General features: G+C 54.5%; 1 protein-coding gene across 1 annotated transcript in view; it reads right to left on the bottom strand.

Annotated features, from left to right (window-relative positions):
* Pmepa1 (prostate transmembrane protein, androgen induced 1) overlaps positions 1 to 20,586 on the bottom strand; it is a gene marked incomplete at its 5' end in the record, with an annotated part of 49,571 nt that extends 28,985 nt beyond the window's left edge. Inside the window, one exon of the mRNA XM_055595919.1 lies at positions 20,424 to 20,586. Within this exon, the coding sequence (XP_055451894.1) occupies positions 20,424 to 20,586 (163 nt within the window). The remainder of the gene's footprint in view (positions 1 to 20,423) is intronic.

The raw sequence follows: 20,586 nt of genomic DNA, 5'->3' as shown, positions 1-20,586 counted from the left end.
CGTATTCAGGGCTCACGTGTTCAGAGCAAATGAAGCAGTGGGTTCCAGGAGCCACCCACGATCCCCACAGCACACTTGGCAAGAAGGACCTTGTGGGCCATCTCCCTCCACTTTGGACTCTGTCCAGGGACCAGCCTCTCACCTCATACGCACCCAGGCTCTAGGTCTCATCCACAATCACTAGGCATGTTACCCTGGGCAGCCAGGTCTGTCTCTCTGTGGCCTCTACCTTCACCATAACCTCAAACTTTCCCTTCAGCTGGCCCAGCCACCCATCGCCAGTATCTTGGAGCTGGGTGGGTGACCCCTCTTCGCCCCTCCCTGCCTCCTGCTATTCAAACAGCAGCTGTTCAAGATTGTGCCAGTTGGCCCGCTCCCCTCTTCTGCTCTGAACCTCACAAAATTCCCCAGTGCTTAAGGTACCCCAAGGCCTACTGAGACACTGTAGGGTCAGGCCCATCCTCAAAGTCCTGTTCCTCTCTGTCCCCCAAGGGCATAGAAACTCCCAAAGGCCAGATAAAGCTCTACCCCAAGATTAATGGCTCCTAAAACACTGGCTTAAGCTGGTGACAAGCCCATGCGACTCCCAGCCCTGGGGGCTTCTCCTGGGCACAGGGAGATTCAAAAGGACAGGTGTTCAAAAGGAGCTGCTCTAAGGGCAGCTGGCTATGGCTGGCCATGGCCCTGTAGCCTCAGAACCCGTTTGAAGGCTGATGATTTCTTCCTCACCCAGTAGCTTCTCCACTTTTCAGTCCAGCTCAAACTAATCAGTTTCCCATCTGCCCTCTCCTCTTTTAATTATGACGGCATCACACTGGGGATGAGGGCTCTGGGCCTGGACTGTATTAAACTCCAATTCCTAGGGTGACTGTCCTTAGGAAGATACACCGTCTATGTGGCAGTGGCGGCAGCGGGGGGTGGGGTGGGGCTGGGTGGGTCCGGTAGGGGGAGGGATTTTACGTACATTGTGGGAAGTTCAGTTGTGCCCCAGGTGGGTGCCCCTAACACCATCCACACACTCCTACTTTTGACAAAGAAGTCTGCAGGCATCGCCAGAACCCAAAGGCAACTGAGGCTCAAGGGAGTGAGGACCCTGCTGATGAAAAGCTAGAACTGGGGGAGGCTGCCTCTCCCTGGCCAGATGAGGCTCTCACTTGGTACATGCTAAGACCTCCTTGCCACCAATGGGCATGGTGACTCGGCAAGGCTGCTGAGGTTCCTGTCTCACTGGGGATTTTTTCCATTTGTCCCTCTCTTGCCAAGACCTCAGACATCCTGGCCTCCCTGACTGGGCAGAGGCAGGCACAGAGTGCCTGGAGTTCCTCTGGCACAGTCCTGGCCCGACACTGCCTCTGGGCCTTTGTCTCCACTGGCAGCCTGCCCCAGACTTATTGGCACAGGCCATGGGGTTTTATTTAGCCCATGTCAGCATGCTAGACACACAAACCCAGTGGGTGTCAGATGGACTGGGCCACGGGGGTCGTCTCTGTGGGGAGCAGCCTGGGTTTCAGTGGTGGGCTGGTCACATGCTGGGCTGCCTCCTTTGAAGCCAGCTTCCGTGGCCCACTATCCATCTCTTTCTTGTCTCAGCCCAAGTCCCACTTTGGCTTTCCCCGAAACCCTGACCCTTCAGAACTCAAGGGAGCAAAGGTGTCTAGACTGCCAGTCTCAATGTGAGACAAAACTTTGTGTGGTGGGGATGGGGTCTGCTCTCCCCGGGGAGAAATGCTGGGTAGGGAGCTTGGCGTCATGGGAGACAATGAGACCTCTTCTGGGACGCCACACATGGCCTGTCCCTTCCAGGGCACAGACACATCCCTAACCCAGCATAAGGACTCAGCCCTGGGTCTCTGTGAACTTGGAGGCCTGTAACCCTCTACCTGCCACCAGTCAGTACCCAGCACAGTACCCATACTTTCACAAATGGCCTTTCTTATCCCAGTCAGTTAAGTGTAGCCAGGCCAGGGGTCTTCCTGAGCCTGATTTGAGTCAGGGAGCCACATACTGTGATGTCTCGCCCCTGCTAACGCTGACCTGTAGAGACAGGCTGGGTTGCTAAGGTGGCGTTCTCACTTGCTTTACAAGCCTTTGGTTTAGGATGAAGGCCTACCTGGACAGCTTGGCTCTGGTGCTTGGGGCTCCTGGCGATGATGGCCACACCTCCCAGCACCAACCAAGGTCTCCCCCAGCCAAGGTCTCCCCAGCTGCTGCTTTAAACTTGATACATACCCCCTTCCTCAGCAGTCCAAGTCTGGACACTCGTATTACTCACAGGCCAGGGAAGAAAGGCTGAGGCCCAGGCCAGCCTTCTGGGGCTGCCAAAGCTTCACTTCATCCTGCTTTTAAGGTCGGGGGGGGGGCACACCAGACCCTCCATCCCATCCGACCCAGCAGGCAGTGGATCATTAAGTCCTTGGAGACCCTCCAACCACACACTCCAAGGGAACAGCAGTGACAGCTCGGTGGGGGAACGTGTCTTTACCCCTTTAAGCAACTGCCCACAAAGAGAGGTAGGCCTGTGTTCACTCCCTGTGCCCCCCCCAACTTCCCATGGTCATGTAAAGCCCATGGCAGCACATTCATCCCCAAAGGCAATTCAAGGGGCAGCCTATTTCACTATGGCGTCCCATGTGGCTACAGTCACTCACTCTCCATGGCGGCTCAGATGGAAGCCCATTTCCCCATGGCTAACCATGCTCCATCGTGGCTCATGTGGCTGCCTGCTCCCAATCATGCTCAAGAGGCGACTGTTTCCCCATGGCCACCCTCCCCAACCCCCCCTTGGCCCCCCCCCCCCCCCCCAGGTTACTCACTCCTGTGGCAACTCAAGTGTAGTGCACAACCCCGGGGTCCCTCACTCTCATGGCAACTATTGTGGCTCCCCATCCCCACGTCCGTCCTTCTCCAACCACTGGGCAGCCACACCTGAGAATGTTATGTGCAGAACAGCCCCAGGACAGGGGCACTTTTTAGTTTTGTCCTTATTGTTCATCAAGTTCTTTGAATGTGGAGTCAAATAAGGAGCTCTCTGTTGCCTTAAGAATCAGGCTATTGTCGCTATAGACTGAGAAACACACTAGCTAGCTCTGTCTGGAGTCTGTGCTTTGAATGGTCACTTTGGACACACTGTGCCCATGTCCACAGCATAATGCTTTGGGTTCTTTTTTTCAGTCCCCCCTTAGGTGACATGTAACACACACTGAGTAAGGAGAAGGGCTTGAGGCAGTCAGGGGTGGAGCACACCCTAAGATACAGGGAGCCCACGTTTCACCCTTAGCACTGATATAACCCGACGCAGTGAGTGCTGTGTGTAACTCGGACCTACCGTTCAGGGAACGATGTCAAGGAGGCGTCTGAACGTGGTTTCCAACACAAATTTTCCATCTGCGTGGACACCAGGGGCCCACCGAGCAGCAGGTGTCTGCATAGCTGGGGAGCCCACCGCTCTGGCCCCTCAGAGAAGGGGTGCAGCTCTGGCTATAGCAGCTAAGTGTGTGAAGTGGACCTGCGGCCCTGCACCTCCTCCCTAGAACCAGTAACCTAAGAGAAGGGTTGTTAAAGAGAAGGCCTTCAGCTTCAAGTGTACAACTGCACAGCTTAGAACCACTGTGCTCCCCAAAGGCAGGCCTAGAGCCCTGGCCTTCCTCCCTGCAGGATTCTGAAAGCTGAGGTAGGTCCTCACTGGGCTCCTTGTTGGCTTCCTGACTGTCACACTGTCTGTACTTCAGAACTTGAGGTCTAGCACACAGTAGGCGTTTAAGCAAGTAAAATGCAATTCAGGCACAAGGCGGCACAGGATGGGAGGAAGAGGCGTGAATGAGGTCACAGTTGGCACAATCCCTCACCTTCCAGGTCCCTTATCAGCAGGTAGGACGCGCTCCCTCTCTTCAGACCCCTCTTCAGCACATCCAGACAGCTCCTTCCACAGCCCCAGGGCCAAGGTGGGAGGAGCTGTTAGCTGCCTCCTGTGCCCCTCCCCTGCTGATGCAAGCTCCTCCCCTGGGGTGGTGGGGGGTGGGTTGGGGCTTTTACTCAAAGGTGGTCTCTACCCTTTGTGAAAAACTGAACAGGTGCCTCCAGCTAGTCTCACTGCCCCTCATGGCCCCAGAGTGGAGGAAAAAAACAAAACAAAACGGGCCCACCATCATGCTGGCAGGAGCCAGCCATGCCACCTCCAGCTGTGCATTTGGTCCCCTTGGAGCTTAATGCCATGGAGGCTCAGAGACACCTTCTAACCCCACAGCCTAGGTGCCAGCATTACCCCACCAGACAGTCTTGAGCAAATGGGGACAAAGAAATCCCGACATGACTGGGAGGGGTGTGGGCCTGCAAACTTACAAGAGCCTGCTTCTCCCCAGGAAGAACTCCTACTCACACTTTTGAACCCCTTTCAGCATCTCCTTAGGAGCCTCCTAACTTTTCCCACTGAAGTTTTAGAGGTTCCTCAAAAATCCTCCATTTCTCCTTCAGTCTAATCCACAGCTTAATAAAATCAGATCCATCTCTTGAGCTACACAGTGCCCAGAGGCAAGCCACACATTCCCTTCACCGAATCCTCACAGGGCTCTGACAAGAATCAGCCCACTCTGAAGCTGCCTCTGAAGGGAGATGTACCTGTGGACGTTCTCCTTGGGTAGGGACAGGCTCAACCCTCTAGCTCCAACAACGGCCCAATGGCACCTCTGTCTTATTCCCCAGTGGCTCAGTGGGCATGCCCTCACTTCGGCAGGCGGTGCCTGGGTATTTAGAGAAGGCGGTACACCGTTAGAATCATGGCGCTGTGGAGCTCACTGGTGCCCGGAACCCTTGCAGCCTGGCCTTGTACAGGCAGCACAGGAGTTCTTTCGAAGGTACCAGACCACACAAGGCCTGAGGCAGGGGGATGGATTCTGAGGGGGAGAAGAAAAATAACAGGCTCAGCACCTGTGGCCCGCAGCAGGTTCTAGGAGGGATTCAGTCTAGCCTGTGTCCCTCCAACCTGCCCTGCCACAGCATTCCTGGCTAAAGTGAAGAAGAAAACCCAACGTGGTCTCCTCCAAGGTGGTCCCGGGCTACCACCTCTGTCCACTGACCGAGCGTGTAGCCCACTCCTGCAAAGGTGAGAGGGAGGGTGCTGGGGCTAAATTGTGGGGGACTCTGCACACCTACCCGGCCTCACACAAGCACCTCTCAAGTGTCAATGTCCAGAGCGGGAGGAGGGGACCCCTGACACTGAGAACCACCGGAAATGACTGGAGTCACGTGCCCCTGGATGCACAGGGCTCAGCTGTGCCTCACGATCCCAAGGGCTGCCTCGGGACTTGAAAGCTTGTCATGTCCGGCTATTCAGCACAGCTCTCCAAGATCACGCACTGCCTTCCTGGTTAAGTGGTTAAACCAAAATGAAATCAGAATTCTTCAGGCAAAATCAAAGCACAAAGCGGCATCACAATCCCCAGTCAAACCCTGAGCAGCACACCTAGAATGCCCACACGGGGCCTGGGAGCAGGCCAGGGGCCTTTAACCTCTACTCCGGCCCAGCGCCAGAACCTGCCTGCCCAAAGTCGGCTCCATGCCTGCCAGATCCGGGAGTGCTGGCATTCCAGTCAGCCAGCTTCAGTGCCCCCGTGGGCTGCAATAAAAATTCCTAGACAGGTAGTCAGGTCGGGAGGCCAGAGCAGGATGAGCAGGGAGGGGGAGGTGCGGGAACTCCCCCCTCACCCCAGAAGAGCTGGGGTGTCTGTTGCCTTGCAGGATCTGAGGCCTGGCTGGGGATACTCGTGCAGAGTACCTGACATTCCGTCTCCACAGAAAGGGGAGAGGAAGAGGAGGACTGAAGAGCCCAGGGCCATACAGGCCTCAGCTTCTCTTCTTCCTAATGGGCCTCTGTTGCTCAAGGAGGCTAGCTAGCAAGCCACACTTGCCCAACTATGAAGCCATTCAGCCCCTAGCACAGTGAACATAACTTTTCTATTCTAGAGAGAGGAACGCTAGGGACCTTACACAGCCCCATTATGGGGGCTGTTATGACAAGCCCACAATGGTGGGGTGCGGTGGCATCCTGAGATTGACATAACCCCGCTACCTGTAGGAAATGCTTTTGCTGTCCCTCTGAAGGCACGGGTCTGCCTGGGTCTCCAGCCCCTTGTCCCATGTAGAGCCTCTGCCCGGGCCACTTCCCTCCACTGCTCCCAGGCACAAATCACAGAGACCCCCCCCCCAACACGATCCCACCTCCCCTGTCCCCCACAATCTGACCTGGTGGTCTTTGACTTTCACATGGCTGAGTACCCTAGGAGGCCAAATAGCAAAGCCTTTTTTTTTTTTTTTTAATGGGGAGCCTTTAAGTGGAGCCTTGGTTCTGCGAGTACTGTTTTGAGATAGGGTCTATCTGTGTAACCCCAATTGGCCTTGAACCACAGAGATCTGCCTGCCTCTGCCTCCCACGTGCTGGGCTTAAGGTAGGTGCTTCTTAAGAACCAGGAGGGGCTTGGCATCCTGGACGTGGCTCCTGGATGTCACTCTCACTCTTCCCGATTTTTGCCATTTCCAAATATGCTATGAAAGAATCAAAATTGCTTAATATTTCCCAACTGGAAAAAGAAATTCACACTTACTTGTTTGTTTTCTTCTTTTGTTTTAAGACAGGGTCTCATACAGCCCAAGCTGGCCTCAAATGCACTATGTAGGGGAGGATGACCTTGAACTCCCCATCTCCTGCCTCTCATGTGCTAGGATATGAGGCGCACACCACTGCATCATGCTCAGTTTACGGGGGGATGGGGATGGAACCCAGGGCTTCACGCACGCTAGGCAAGCCGTCTTTACTGAACTACAGCCCCTGCCCTTAATTACATTACTTTTTCAGTGCTGGGAACAGAACTCAGGACTGAATACTAGGCAAGTGCTCCACTAACTGAGCGACTTGCCCAGCTCTCCGGCTCATTTTTACCCTTTAGACTTCCCTTAAACATCGTGCCTCATGAAGTCAGTATACTGTGTGGGCCTTGCTTAACCTGCACACACTGACAAGCATGACCCCAGCCCGGGTCTGTTAAACATTAAGACAATCCCCGTTGTACCTCATGAAAGTTTCTCTAGGGGACCAGGCTGCCACGTCTCCAAAGGCCCCCAGGGACTTTTCTGGTAGGGTGGATACCCGAGAGCTTCTACATCCAGCCCAGCCAATCACTACCCACCTGCCCTTCTCCCCTGAACCCCAGTCTCCCCATCTATAAAATGGATTTAGGCTCCAATGCCCGGGTAGCATGTAACACGAATCCTTGCATACAGCAGGCACTGAGTACGTCAAGGAAGCAGGCAGTATGCTGTCTACACAGCCTTATGGATGGCAGTACAAAGGACCAACATGTCCATTTCACAGATAAGGAGCTGAAATCTGAGAGCCACACGTCTGAAAGCCACGTGCCCGAAAGCCACGTGCCCTGACTCTGAGGCCACTGTGCTACTGTCATTTCCTCCTCAGAGAACACTGGAGTCGAGGGAAGGAGACCTTAGCCTGTTAGCCTCACTCATGCCTGAGCTCCTTGGACTATCTAGCCATCCACTTAGACAGCCATACGGGAGCCCAACCCCCACAAGATACTCAGCTCCGTCCTGTGGTCTAGGCTGTCTGGGAGCACAGCAGTTTCTGAGTTCACCTCCTCTGAGTAACCGCTTCCTCAAGACATGACTCACACCTGTCTGGAGTCACCCACATCCTCATTCCCTGCAGAGGCACGAGGGCCAGGTGAGGCGGGTACAGGCAGGGGTGCTCTGGGCTGCCAGCAGCAGCTTCTGGAACCATACAGTGCCAGGAGTGCCAAACCTACCATGACGAAAAAGGCTCTGCCCTGTGAATCTCCCAGGCTGAGACCGAGATGGAGGCCCTGGCCTCAGACACGGGGCTCAGATGCAGGCTGCAAAATGTGTATCATCTGGGATTCTACTGAGTCCATTCCCTGGGGCCCAGCCTAGCCCAGGCAGCCCTTCTGCCATGTCCAAAGTGGCTGTTCCCTGGGTCACCCACACTCCAATATGGTTTCAAAGTCATGAGCCCGTGTCAAAGAGCTGATGAGGCCAGTGAGTGTAAGACCATGGAACCCACAGCATAGTACCCTGGGGGGTGGGGAGGGGAGAGGTGTAGAGGGAGATGGGGATAGGGCCCTTGAGAGAGACAAGATCCCAGAGAATTGAGTATTCTGGTATCTGTACCTCCTACCAGGATGAGTCCACAGCAGGGGCTCAGGCTGAAGTCACTGTGTGCCGCACTCCCCCCCATGTCTCCCTCAACCTCTCGGAATTTAGTTTGCAGAGTGAGGCTGAAGCTGTTCAAGTCCTGTGACAGAGAAGGAAACTAAGAAGGAGAAGGAGAAGATGGAACAGGGGGTGGGGGAAGCCTGGACCCACCCCCTGCTTCTCCCATAGCTCCAAACTTTTTGGATGTGCTTGCCAGCGCCCTGCCTGCAGCTCCAAGGTGCCTCCCCTCTCTGCTTTGTCCTAGCACCCTGTTGGTCACAGGTGACCCCTTTTCCTCCAGCTGCAACCCAATACGAGACAGCTCCTGTTCTCTCCTGCTCCAAGCCACGGGGATCACTGCCCGATGGCCCAGTGACCCTTCCAAGAAGGGTCCCAGCCAGCCAAAAGGGACACACACAGACCCAGCTGCAGAAGAATGAGAGGGCGATGGGAGGGAGAGGCCTCAAACGAGCCACACCCCTGACACCATGACAGGTGGCTCTGAAGCTTGGCTCTGCCTGCGCAAGCTAAGCCCAGGGTTCTGAAACCCTCAGCCCAGGTTCAAATCTGCCCTGCAACTCTGCGCTGAGTGATCTCTGGCAAGTGGATTGGCCCCGCCTCCTCGTGTGCACTGAGGTTGCCATGAGGATTAATGAGATGGGGCGTGCCAAGTGCTGTGAGCATCTGCCACTGCTAGGGTTTAAAAGGCCACCACTCGCTGTGGGGGGAGTGCCTAGAACAAGCCTCCAAGCAGACAGAGCTGTGAGGGCGGCAGGTTCGTTCCATGAATCCTGATGAAGTTTCTAGGGTCTCCCCATTCTTGCTCTGGTTTCTGGGGGCCCAGCACCATCTCTGAGTCTATTCCAGAGAAAAGCCCCCACACGTCTCTCTAGAGTGTAAAGGTGCTTAGGGTGGAACTCAAGACACCTGTGAGAGAAGGCAGCCAGAAGATAAAACAGAAGCTTCTATATGGACTGGGGTTGGGGACACTGGTTTTAAAGAAAGGTAAAGTGTTTTCAGGGGACTGTTTCACTTGGTGACTTACTCCAAATGTAACCTTGGAACAGGCCTCTAATACATATTGAGGGTCTGGAAGACCTGAGGGCTGAGAGTAGGGCTGAGTCACCTGCAGGTCGGGGACTCTGCAAAGGAAAGCCTGTGACTTGTTTAAGCAGCCCAGGAAACTACATTGACGAGGAGAAGCCAATCAGAGGGCCTGGGGCTTCTGGTGGGAGCAATCCCTCACCCTGCCAGGACTCTGCAGCCTCTGCCACTCTGTACCACTCTGGCTCAAAACCACTCAGAGCACACCAGGACTACCACTTGAATAAGGATCTGAGCCCAGCAAGAGGATGCTGCAATTGATTAGCAATGTCTGCCATGAGCAGCAAGCGGCGTACTTAATCGAATGACAGGCATTAGACAGCCCCAATCCATACTTTGAAAGTCACAAAGCAGGTCACTATAGTCCCCAGAAAGTCTCCAGTGAACTTTTGAGTGCTACCAGGTCAGTAACTGGACAGACGCTGCTTACGTGCTCCAGGCCTGGCTTGGGAGCTGGAGACACAAGACTATCCAAGCCAGGAATAGATAGTGCACAGAGTGGGCAACCCAGCAGGAAGCCATGCTGATGAGGAAACATGAGAGAAGGTCAGCCAGGAAAAAAAAATCACATAATCAGGTAAAAATCAGGTAATAATCAACTCTCGGATCCGAACTCACACTGGAAGCCTTGATTCACGGCCATCGGAAGCTGGCTGTCTAATTACACCTCTGGGCCACGTGGCAAGCAGTTCTAATTACCTCCTAGAGGGGACCAAAGTGACCATTTTAATTTAGTGCCCAAAGCAACTAGTAAAATTAGACAGCAATAGCACCGCACGCAGGTCCACATGCCCGACACTGTCATCTAATGATTATCGTCAGAGAAATGGGACAGGCAGAGGAGTGAGTCCTTTCACAGGAGCCACACTGAGCTCCTGATCCACACTCAAGAACACATTTAACGGATCTTCACCATTCTAGCTAAGACGAATGCACTGTTGTGGTGGCTGGGCCCCTCATTTCCTACTCCCACCTCTTTCTCCAATCCCATAAATAGATTAGAGAAACAGCTCCCTCCTATGGCCATGACCCCAGGGCCACTGAGTTTGGCCCTGTGTGAATCACCGGTGGCTCACCATGACTGCATTCCCAAGTGACTGAACGATAAGGAGGCGGCACAGACACCAATAAATGAATCACGCCTTCCGCAAGACCAAACCTTTGGCTTTTGCAGACACCAATTACAAAGTAGAAAGGAAAGAACAAAGAAATTACTCAGGGTGTTTGCGCAAAGTTGATTCATAGGTTCACAGAATTATTACCGACTAAATTGTTTGTGGAAAGGCAATTAGAGCCATGACCAGATGAAGCTCACCAGCCAGGGAGCTGGGAACTTGAAAAACGAGGGGGGGGCATATGCACATTGCTGGAGGCTTCCAGGTTTCAGAAGCCCCCTCCCCAAACCTTAAGTTCTGTAGGTGAGCAACCACCTGGAGTGTAGAGGAAGTCAGAACTTCGATACAGTCTTAGCAAGTCCAAGACCTACAGGCAGAACTCAGCCCTTCTTTGGTTGGAAGGCTAAGATACCAAACCCACAGGGGGGAGTTTAGATCAAAGCATCATATCTGCTGCAGAGCCTGTCCATCTAAAGGGGGTCTCCAATGAGTCACCCCAGGGGCTGATGTTGGAATCTCAGGAGAAAACTTTTGCAGTCTGTGTACTCAAATCCACCCTGGTGAGGGGCCTGATTCAGGAGAATTAATTGAATCTTCCATCTGTCTCTGCTCCCAGGCAGAGTCCTATTTGGCACTGTGCTGACACCCTCGTGCCATTCACTGGGTGCTTACTTCTTGCTGGAGGGCTTATCGATAACTTCTCTAATCATTCAGCATAGGGACAAGGAGGCTCTCACAACACAACGGGAGCTAGAGCAAGGCGGGACGGCAACTCCCCCCACAGCCCCCCCAAAAAATTCTGTGGTTGTAGACTGATGGAGAGCTCTGTTTTGTGGGACACCCTGGCCTCCATGTGGATACACAGTTCTTCACTTGGAATCCAGTCTTGGTGGGCAGTGGGTAGCCACAACCACCGAGACTGAAGACCTCTCAGGAGGACACAGATACTTTTGCCCATATTTTCTAAAAAAGTGGACTTGGCTTCCCACTGCCCTCCTCCCTAGGACAGCCTCAAAGCTGACTTTACCTGCCCAAAGCTTAAGGCAATTCGAGAAGGAAGGCCTGGGCCCGGTAGGAACCAACCAAGGGATTTGATCTCATAGAAACCCCCCTCATGGGGAAATTCATACACTTTTAAACGGGCAAGATAGGCACATGTTTGTATGTATACACTATAAGGCTGTTAGAATTATTTAGTGACAGGAAGATATGTCATTGTGAGGGCTAGTCATGTGGCTCAGCAGGTAAAGGTGCTACTTGCCTTCAAGCCTTAATACCCTGAGTTCGATTCCTTGGGAGTATGGAGGATAAGGTGGGAACAGATTTCCTCAAGTTGCCCTTGCATTTCCACACAGGTGCGGTGACAGGCACACTCATACATACAAAGATTAAAAAAAACAAAAACAAAACAAAACAAAAAAACAACTGTTTTAAGCTGTGTATTTTTAGTCTTGAACCTGGAAATGCACACAAACCCGTATCTTAATCCATCGCTACTACTGCACACACTCTAAGCCAAGGGTGCACCCTGCCTCCCGGATCCCCACGGTACCAAGAGAACGCTTTACAGCCCTGATATATGAGAGACTGTTGGTAGCAGGAGAGGTGACAGCTGCCACAGGCAGCCCCTAGCACGTTCCTTTGCAGAACATTGCCCCATCCTCCCGGCAGCCATGGGAAAACTGGTGACCAGCACAAACCCACTCTCCAACCGGTTATCTGTCTGTCGCCCATCCCCGCACCAGTATCAATCACGGCTTCTACCTGTTCAGCGGGGGTTAGCACAACCTACTGCCACCCCAAATATGGGCACTGGGGATGGGCAAGATGTGGCGGTTTCTTCAAACCGAGCCATGTGACTCTCCAGATCTCACTGTCTATTCCTGGAGGAGGACAGTGCTACCAAGGGGGAATGGGGAAGGCAGATGTCTCCAGTGGATGAGGAACTGTAAGATTCTCTTGTTCTTGCCTCTGTAAAAAACAAATACCTATTAAAAAAAAAAAAAAAACAAAAAAAACAAGGGCTGATGGCACAGGACTACCATCCCAGCTACTCAGAAGGCCAAGGCAGAAAAGCTACAAGTTCAAAGCGAGTCTAGGTTATGAGGCCACCCTGGACAATACAGTGGGAACCTGTCTCAAAAACAAGTGGGCTTGGGAATGTTAGCCCAGTGGTAGCATTCGTGATCACCATTTAACCACTGGAGTAAGTCCAAAACTTTCCTCAAACTCATAGGGACTTGCCTGCCTCTGCCTCTCGAGTGGTGGGATTAAAGGCGTGAGTTCCAGGCCCAACTCCACTCCCACTGCCCCACACGTCAGTGGCTCTCCATGTCCTCTCAGGGTCTTCATGCAGGAGACACAATTGTATTTTTGTCATTCTGACACTCTTAGTAGGGCTGCAACCATGGCTGGTTAACCCCAAGTCGAGAGACATCTGGGCTGTGGCAGGAAGGCGTGGGTACCAATTTCAACTCCTGCATCTTGACTCACTTTGAAATCTCTGAGCCCGGGGGTTAGGAGGCCATGGCACAGCTTCTGCTCTAAAGATGAAGAACTTCTGAGCACTAGAAATAACTTGTACCAGGGAAACTTGCTCAGCTCAGCAGCTGTCTTTGCAGCCCCACAAGGTGGATGTGATGCCTCCCTCCATCTTACGAAGGGGTAGGTGAGGGATAATCAGGAGGGAGCCCAGCTTGCTCGAAACTGAAGGTCTTCAAAGCCTGTGCGTTGACCACGTCCTGATCTGCCTGGAATACTCAAACAGGCAGGAATAAACCCCCCAGCTCCTAGAAACTTCAGGGGCCCACACAGCCTCGATCATCCCTGATGACTAGGACGCAGTGACAAACTACAACAGCAACAGCAGCAGGGCAGACCCTAGCATCTGCTACTCCTTATAGAGCTCCACTCTCCCCAACTCCCACCCTGCCTGCTTCCCTGCCTAACCAACGCCTGTGAGGTGCCCGCCGGGCTCGGGGAACATTGTGAGGAACAGACATAGGTCCCAGCCTCTGAGATGGGTGATTGAAGGCAAAGACAGACTACTGCACGAGCATCCGATGTCTGCCGGGACAGGTGTGAAGGTTCAAAGAGAAAGGACCTGAAGCTCAGTCAGGGCTCCCCCAGTCTCAGCCCTGGGAAAAGGCTTCCCATTGGGCTCTTCAGTGGAACATTCAGCAGCTTTTGTACTGTTCCCAGTTGTCACTTCACCTGAATGACACAGGCAAGATCGTGGGACAAATGCTATTAAATGCCGGAAGGCATTCTGTGTCCTGTGATGTCCCCAATAATGTCTGGATTTGGTCCCTCTGGGGACATTTGTCAGTCTGGTGTCAAACTCAGCCGTAACACATGCTGGTGCTGGGGTCCTAGCAGAGACTGGCTCCCCACATACCCCAAGGGGGCAAATACATTTCCAGGGGATGTCAGGCCCAGTTAAGTGGAATGGCACCCCCAGCAGCTTACTGTGGCAGCCGACTGGCTGGCATGCTCACCCCCAACAAATAATACAACAGAATCTTAGGGCTAATAACCCCGTGCAAACACGGTGTGGTGGAGGAAGTAGAAAGCATGCAAGTGTGAGTGAAAATCAGGGGCTTGGGTTGGCGTTTCGGCTGGGCATCAGATCCAGGCTGTGTAACCCCAGGCAGATGTCTTCCCCTCTCAGACCCTATTTTTCTATCTGCAGATTGATAGTTTTCTATCTGCAGGTTGATAGTAACAATAGCTCTCTAACCGGCTTGTTTTTAAGACTGGGGGGCGGGGGGGAGAGGATGCGTCACTAATACCCGACACACAAAAATCTCCTCCAGATCCAACCAGCAAAAGGAAAGGAAGTAAACATCTACCAGTCACCCTGGGAACAGGAGAGGGAAGCCATTATTCTGCAGCTCCCAGAAAGCTGACACCCCAAACTTCTGCAGGTCCCTCCCCACCCTGCCCATGGTGCCGAAGCCATGCTATGAGCAAGCCAGCCTGGGCATCTTCCCCAGCCTGATGACAGTGGCTTCTGCCAGTGACCTACAAGACCCTGGTGAGACCACCCCACCCCCACCTAAGGTGTCAGGGTTTGGCTTTCTAGTGTCACTGGATGGGAACACCAGGCTGCCAGTGCTTCAGGTTGCCATGGCTTCACGGAGGGGCATAGCCCACTCGAACTGGGGAATGGCAGTGAAGACTGGGCCTTTTGTACTGAAAGCTAAGCTTGGGCCCTGACTTCCCAACCTGTGGGCCTCTTATCTGCCCCTAGGGTGCCGGTCTTGTGAACTGGACCTGGAGTATCTGGACTTCACAGGGAGGCTCAAGTTACTGCCTCCTCACTGCCTCTGCCCCAGCACCTGTACCCCAAAACTGCTGGGATTAAAAGACCCTGCTGGTAGGCCCTGAGACACTGTCTGGGCCTCCTGTGCCAGGGCAGGCATGCTGGGGTTTCCGCCAGCTCTGTCTGCGGTGGGCCTGGCAAAGGCAAGGATTATGGCACCAATATTCAATTACCCACATTCAAGGTCAGCATCCCAGGTGGGCCTGTGGATTCCAATGTTCCCAGCCAGTCTGAGGATGGGGAAACCTGCCCTTGGCAAAAAGCTTTCTAATGTGGCAGGGTGCCAGGTTGTGACAGGCAGCAGATAGGGCAAAACTGTCACATCTAATCTGAGCCCACTCCCATCCCCCAAGCCCAGAAGAGACCACCGTGCCAGGCAATGGCTTTGCCCCATTTCAGTAGAGAAGTGCTGTGACAACATTCAGATGACAGAAGGCAACATGGCAACAACTTGGGGCTTCTCTATCCCTCTGACCCTTGGTGACCTTCAGGACAGGTCACTCAAAGGTAGACTGTGTCTATGGGCGACTTTTGTAGGTTTTCTTGGTGAAAGGAAAAAAAAAAAAAAAAAGAAGAAGACTGCCAGCACTTAGAACCTAGATTCAGCAGAGGCTGTGGTTTGGTGGTAGGGCCCTTGCCTCACAAGGCTGTGGGTTCCAGCCTCAGTCCAGAAAAATCAACCCATTAATCAATCTCAGAGTTTGACACCAACATTTTACCACCCAGGCCCTCTGTAATTGAAAGGTCTGGTCCACACGTACATGGGCTGAGTAGAAGGGGGAAGCCTCCCTATTAATTAATTATGCATTTATTTTACAGTGCTGGAGATGGAACCCACAGCCTCACACCAGCAGGCCGGTGTTTCTCTCTGGCTGAGCAGCGCTTGCAACCCATGGTGGCCTGAGGGAGATGCTTCCCAGCCCCCAAGCTCCCTGAGTGCACCACAGGGCCAATGTGATGGCCCTCAACCCTGCCACACTAACCTCTGATAGCCCCTCTCCCTGGGGGGCAGCCTGGCTCCTTCTTCAGGGTTCCCTAGGACACACCTAGACAGCAGACACCCAGCTTCACGTGTCTGGGCCCCACCTGTGTCATATGACTTTCAGAAAGCAAACCATATGCCTGGTTTGGGGCTCTTGCCCTCAGTTTAGTCATCTCGAAGAAGCTGATCCTGGAGAGCCGGAGGAGGGTGGTGTTCAGCCTCCCGGAGTTCCACTGGAAGACTCCCAGGCCTGCCTGTGGATGGTGACACCCCCAGAGAGAAGGACACCCCACACAGCATCTGCCTCCAGGATGTTTTCTTACTTTTAAACAACTGGCTGTCTGGTCCACCAAAGCCAGAGCTCTGGGTTTGCCAGCCTCAGCCCCTCCCTCTCCCAAAGCCCCTGCTGCTTTTGGGATCTGCCACCTCCACGGCACCACCTTGCTCTCCTCTTTACAAGGACAGAAAAAAAAAAAAGAAAAGAAAAGAAAAGTCCAACTTGTAGGATTCGGGGAACGTCCCTCCTCTCCCCCTCAGATGGAAGGCAGTATGGGATGGTAAGTGAGCATTCGAGCTCATGCCCACATGTGTGAGATCACCCCTGAGAGTGTACGAACAAACAGTTATTTTGCACCTTGACAGACACTAAACTGGCCCGTCTGGCCCAAGACCACAGTCACAACACGCGGTTCCCTTGCTGCCTAATGACCTAAAACCCAGACAGCAGGAGGCCTGTGGGTTAAAAGTCCCAGGGCGGAAGAAGGGAGGTAGTATGCTCCATTCACCCTGGACCCAGAAACACCCGCCTGCCCTAAAGCCAGAACCTTCACCACACATCCAGGCTGAAGCCACCTCCAGAGGCGCCTTCCCTTCCCTGTGGTATACAATGGGCACTCAATAAAAGCTGAGTGGATGAGTGGCAGGTGTGAACCTCAAGGACAAGCAGCTGATTTCCGAACGGTCCCTCTCTAGCACGCAAGCATCTCTGCTGAAGCCAGCCTCGGTTCCCAGCAGGGCATCTGCAGATGGCTGGAGACAGTCTGTGTCACAACTAGGAGAGAGGTGCTGGCATGTGGCGGATAGAGGCCACCTACATGGGCCAGCTTCTCCCTCCTAACAGAGGTTTATCTGGCCCAGGCTGGAGGCTGAGTCACCCTGGATCCAAGCAGCGTTAAATACGAACAGTGTGCAGACAGAGCAAGGGAGGGACAACTGGATGTCCTGTGAGTGGCTACCGGTTCGGAATGGTGTGTGGGTAGGGGGCGGGGGCCGGTGCATACGGGTACACACGCCTAGGCCTTCGGAGGCCAGAGAGCAACCGTGAGTGTTGGTCCCCAGGTGCTGCTGTCCCCCTCACTGAAAAATGCTTTGGAACGTTTATTTGTTTGTCCCTGTTACTTACGCTTGTGTGCCTGTGCACACGTGTGTGGGTGTGTGCGTGCACAGAAAACTTTGGGGAGCTGGTTCTCTCCTCCCAGCAGTGTTGGCAACAATCACCCTTCCCTGCTGAGCCATTTTGCAGACCCCCCCCTGCTTTATTTGTTTGAGACAGGGTGTGTCTTACTCTCGGCCTGCACTATCAGGCCAGCAAACCCTCAGGTCTCCACCTCTCCTGCACTGAGACACTGTGTGTCACCGGCCCCCCGGGATGGTTTGAGTCTGAGCCGGAAAGGAACCGGTGGCTCAAGGATCCTGGCAGACCGTGGTGGTGGCACACTGCGCTGCCCTTGCACGATCCTGCCACCAAGGTGGGCCCAGGGTAGGGCCACCTTCTAGGGCCCTGGTAAAACGAAAACCAACCAACCAGGGCTGGGTGACCGGAGCCACCTAATCAGTCCAAAAAGCACTCTCTCTCGGCACGCAGTTGTCTGCTTTGCAAACCACAGGTAAAGCAGGACTAGAAAGCCAGAGGTTCAACTTTGAGATATAACAGATTTGGAAAGAGGTGGAAAGGACCAAGAAAAATGTATACACAGGGGTGGGTTCTTTAAAACAGCTGTGCGAGCCCTGGGCTGTGGACTCAGGCTGGTTCCCAAAGAATTCTTTCAGGCTCTAAGCTTAAGGTGGGCCTACTCTGCCACCCAGGTTCCAAATTTGAGGAGCAGCACGCAAGGTCCTGGAGAAACAACTCCAATCAGGGACTAGAATAGTATGGGGCCTTAAGCCAAGCTTCCCACATCTACAGACGCACACGAGTTCCAAGCTCACTCGGTCCCTCCCGGGTCTGAAATGTAGGACGTCTGAAGAGCCCACAGGGGCCTGGAGCAGGGGGCCGGGAGAAGCCGCCATCACTGCAGCCTCTGCCAGAATACAGAGATGGCATGGGAGAGACTGCAGCTTAGGTGCCAACGGCACTCTCCCAGTGAAAAAACTGAGGCCCAGGAAGGCTTGAGAGTCCCTTCTAGAAGAGAAGCTCCAGGTAGAACACCCTTGCAGGGACCTAACTTCCGTCAGGTAAACCCGCTTCAGGTTCTCTCCTCCCACCCCTCCCTACCTTTTGAAACAAAGAAACTGCAGGAAACACCAGGCCTAAGGTTTTCTCCAACCAGACTCTTAGGGAACACTAAGAGGATCCCTCCCTGTTTCCCTCTCTGTCTTTTGGAAAGTAGACTGTGTGTACACAATGTGGGAACAATCCTGAACTGCCAGGGTGGGCGGCAGGGTATTTCCAGGCACTAACCCCGGGTGAGCCTCTCCTTCCAAAGTTTGTGGGGGAGAACACTGGGTACCACCAACCCCTTCAAGCCATCTTGGTCTCAACCAAGACATCATTAGGGCCAATTAGGCTGTCAGCCTTGGCAGCACCTTGCTGGCACTAGAGGTGATTCAACGAAGGGACAAAATTAAGAACGAAGGGTTTCACTGCCTTTCAAAGTCTAGAAAGCAGGGAGAAGACAGGACCAGAAGGGTCCCGCTGTACCTAGACTTTGGAACCTGGTGTCTTATGAAGCGGGTCTCTCACTTCTGTGGGAGGCCCCCTAGGGTGATGTGAGGAGAGAAACAAGACAAATCCACGGAGTTTTGGTCAGCCTCCCCCGGGACATGTGAGGACTTATTTTAATCACACCCCCGTGGATTTCAAGAACCTCTCTAGATCACACGGGATGGGGGGGGCTCCTGGGAAGCAATAGGGTTTGATGCCAAGGAAAGACCACAAACACCGGCTCTTGGCAGACCTTCCTGACCGCCTCCCAGCCTGGGGCCGCCCAAGGCAGCTGGGAAGAAACGGGATACAGCTGTCCCAGGGCAGCTTTCAGTTCCAGGCCAGGATACAGTTGAATCAAGGTAGGCTTGAGGACCCAAGCCTTGCCTCCCCTGTCCAGGTGGGACCGGTCATAGGTTATTTTTAAAATCCCTTGTGCTTTACCGTACATTCTGGGGTATTGGGTGGCGGGGTGCAAACTATGGCAGCTGGCCACGGAAATCAGCTCGTGAGTCACCCAGCGACTGCCCTATTCTGTGGCAGTTGCCTTAGGCTCACTACAGGAGGGCTGTCCGGGTTAGGGAAAGGCTGGGTGCCCTTCTTCTTTGGGCTAAGATGGAGAGATTGTGAAACAGAGAGGCAAAAGGCGCCCCCTCCCCCCGCAAAAAAAAGAAAAAAAAAGGTTTAGGGGAAGGGTGCAGATTAGAGGCAGACGGCAGGGGTTTCATGCTCCACCCAGCCCAACAGCTACCTGGGTGGGCCACAGAAGGAAGTAGATGTTCCCTGATCTCAACTTCTGGTGGCACAGAATGCCAACAAGCCACGGGGCAAGCACGGCACTTACCACCCCGGGTCTACCACCTCCGAGGAGGTCCCAACACAAACAGCCCCAAAACTTTGACTCATTTGTAACCACCGTCCCAGCCGGAGTGAGCCAAGCAGTCCAGACAGAGGCTATTTATAGGAGTCCGGGACAGACATTCACAATGACAGCCACTGGGGATCGGCGGGGGGCTAGCCGCGCCAGCGCTGAGCCCTGGATTCAGCCAGACACCTGGACACAAACGGTCCTCGGGTCCGGCTGGATTCAGATCACACCCTCAACCCCCGCCACGCGCACACACACTAAATCAGACACCCAGAGCGATGCAGGGGCACTCGGCCACGCACTCGGCCAGCACAGACCGCGCGACTCCGATCCACAGACACCCAGAGACGCGCCGAGACTCAGACAGACCGACCAGCGCACTCTACAGTAGCACGGAAACCCCGGGACGCCTCGCCACGGCCACTCCAGACACACGCCAGGAGCCCCAGACACCTCCCGGGCCAGACAGTGTCTCTCCCCCACCCCCCAGCCCCCGCCCGCTCCCCCGCCCAAAGTTGATAAAGAGCCTAATTGCTCCATCGCCGCGGCCCCTGGGGAAAACGGAATGGAAACTTCCCGGGCCCGGTCCGCCTGGTCCTCCCGAGAGGGGCGACGTCCCCGCCGAGCCCCGGGTCCGAGTCGGGCCGGGCGGGGCGCGCGCGGCGGGGACCGTGCCAGGATCGCAGCGCCGCGGGACAAAGCCGGGCCGGCCGCCAGCTGCCTCGAGTCTCCGGGAGGGCGCGCCCCGGGCGCGGCGGGCGCAGCCGGGGAGCCTGGGCGAGGCAGGCGCGCGGCCCCCGAGTCCCCACGCGATCGCGATGTCCCGGGCCGGGGACCCCACAGGGCTGTCCCCGGGGGCGAGGGTGGGGGGGTGGAAAGGGCTCACTCACTGATCTCCATGCTGGGGAACAAAGAGCGCTGGCAGTTGCACGCGCAGGAGACATTGGGCTGCCCGGCGGCGGCGGCGGCGGCGGTGCCGTTGACCCCCATCAAGCGGTCACGGGCGGCGCGGGGCGCGAGGCGCGGGGCGCGGGGGCGGCTCCGGCCGGCGCG

Source organism: Psammomys obesus, unplaced genomic scaffold, assembly GCF_907164565.1.
Source record: "Psammomys obesus unplaced genomic scaffold, mPsaObe1.curated_primary_1811, whole genome shotgun sequence".
Lineage (NCBI taxonomy): Eukaryota > Metazoa > Chordata > Mammalia > Rodentia > Muridae > Psammomys > Psammomys obesus.
This window is presented reverse-complemented; position numbering and strand designations above follow the sequence as displayed.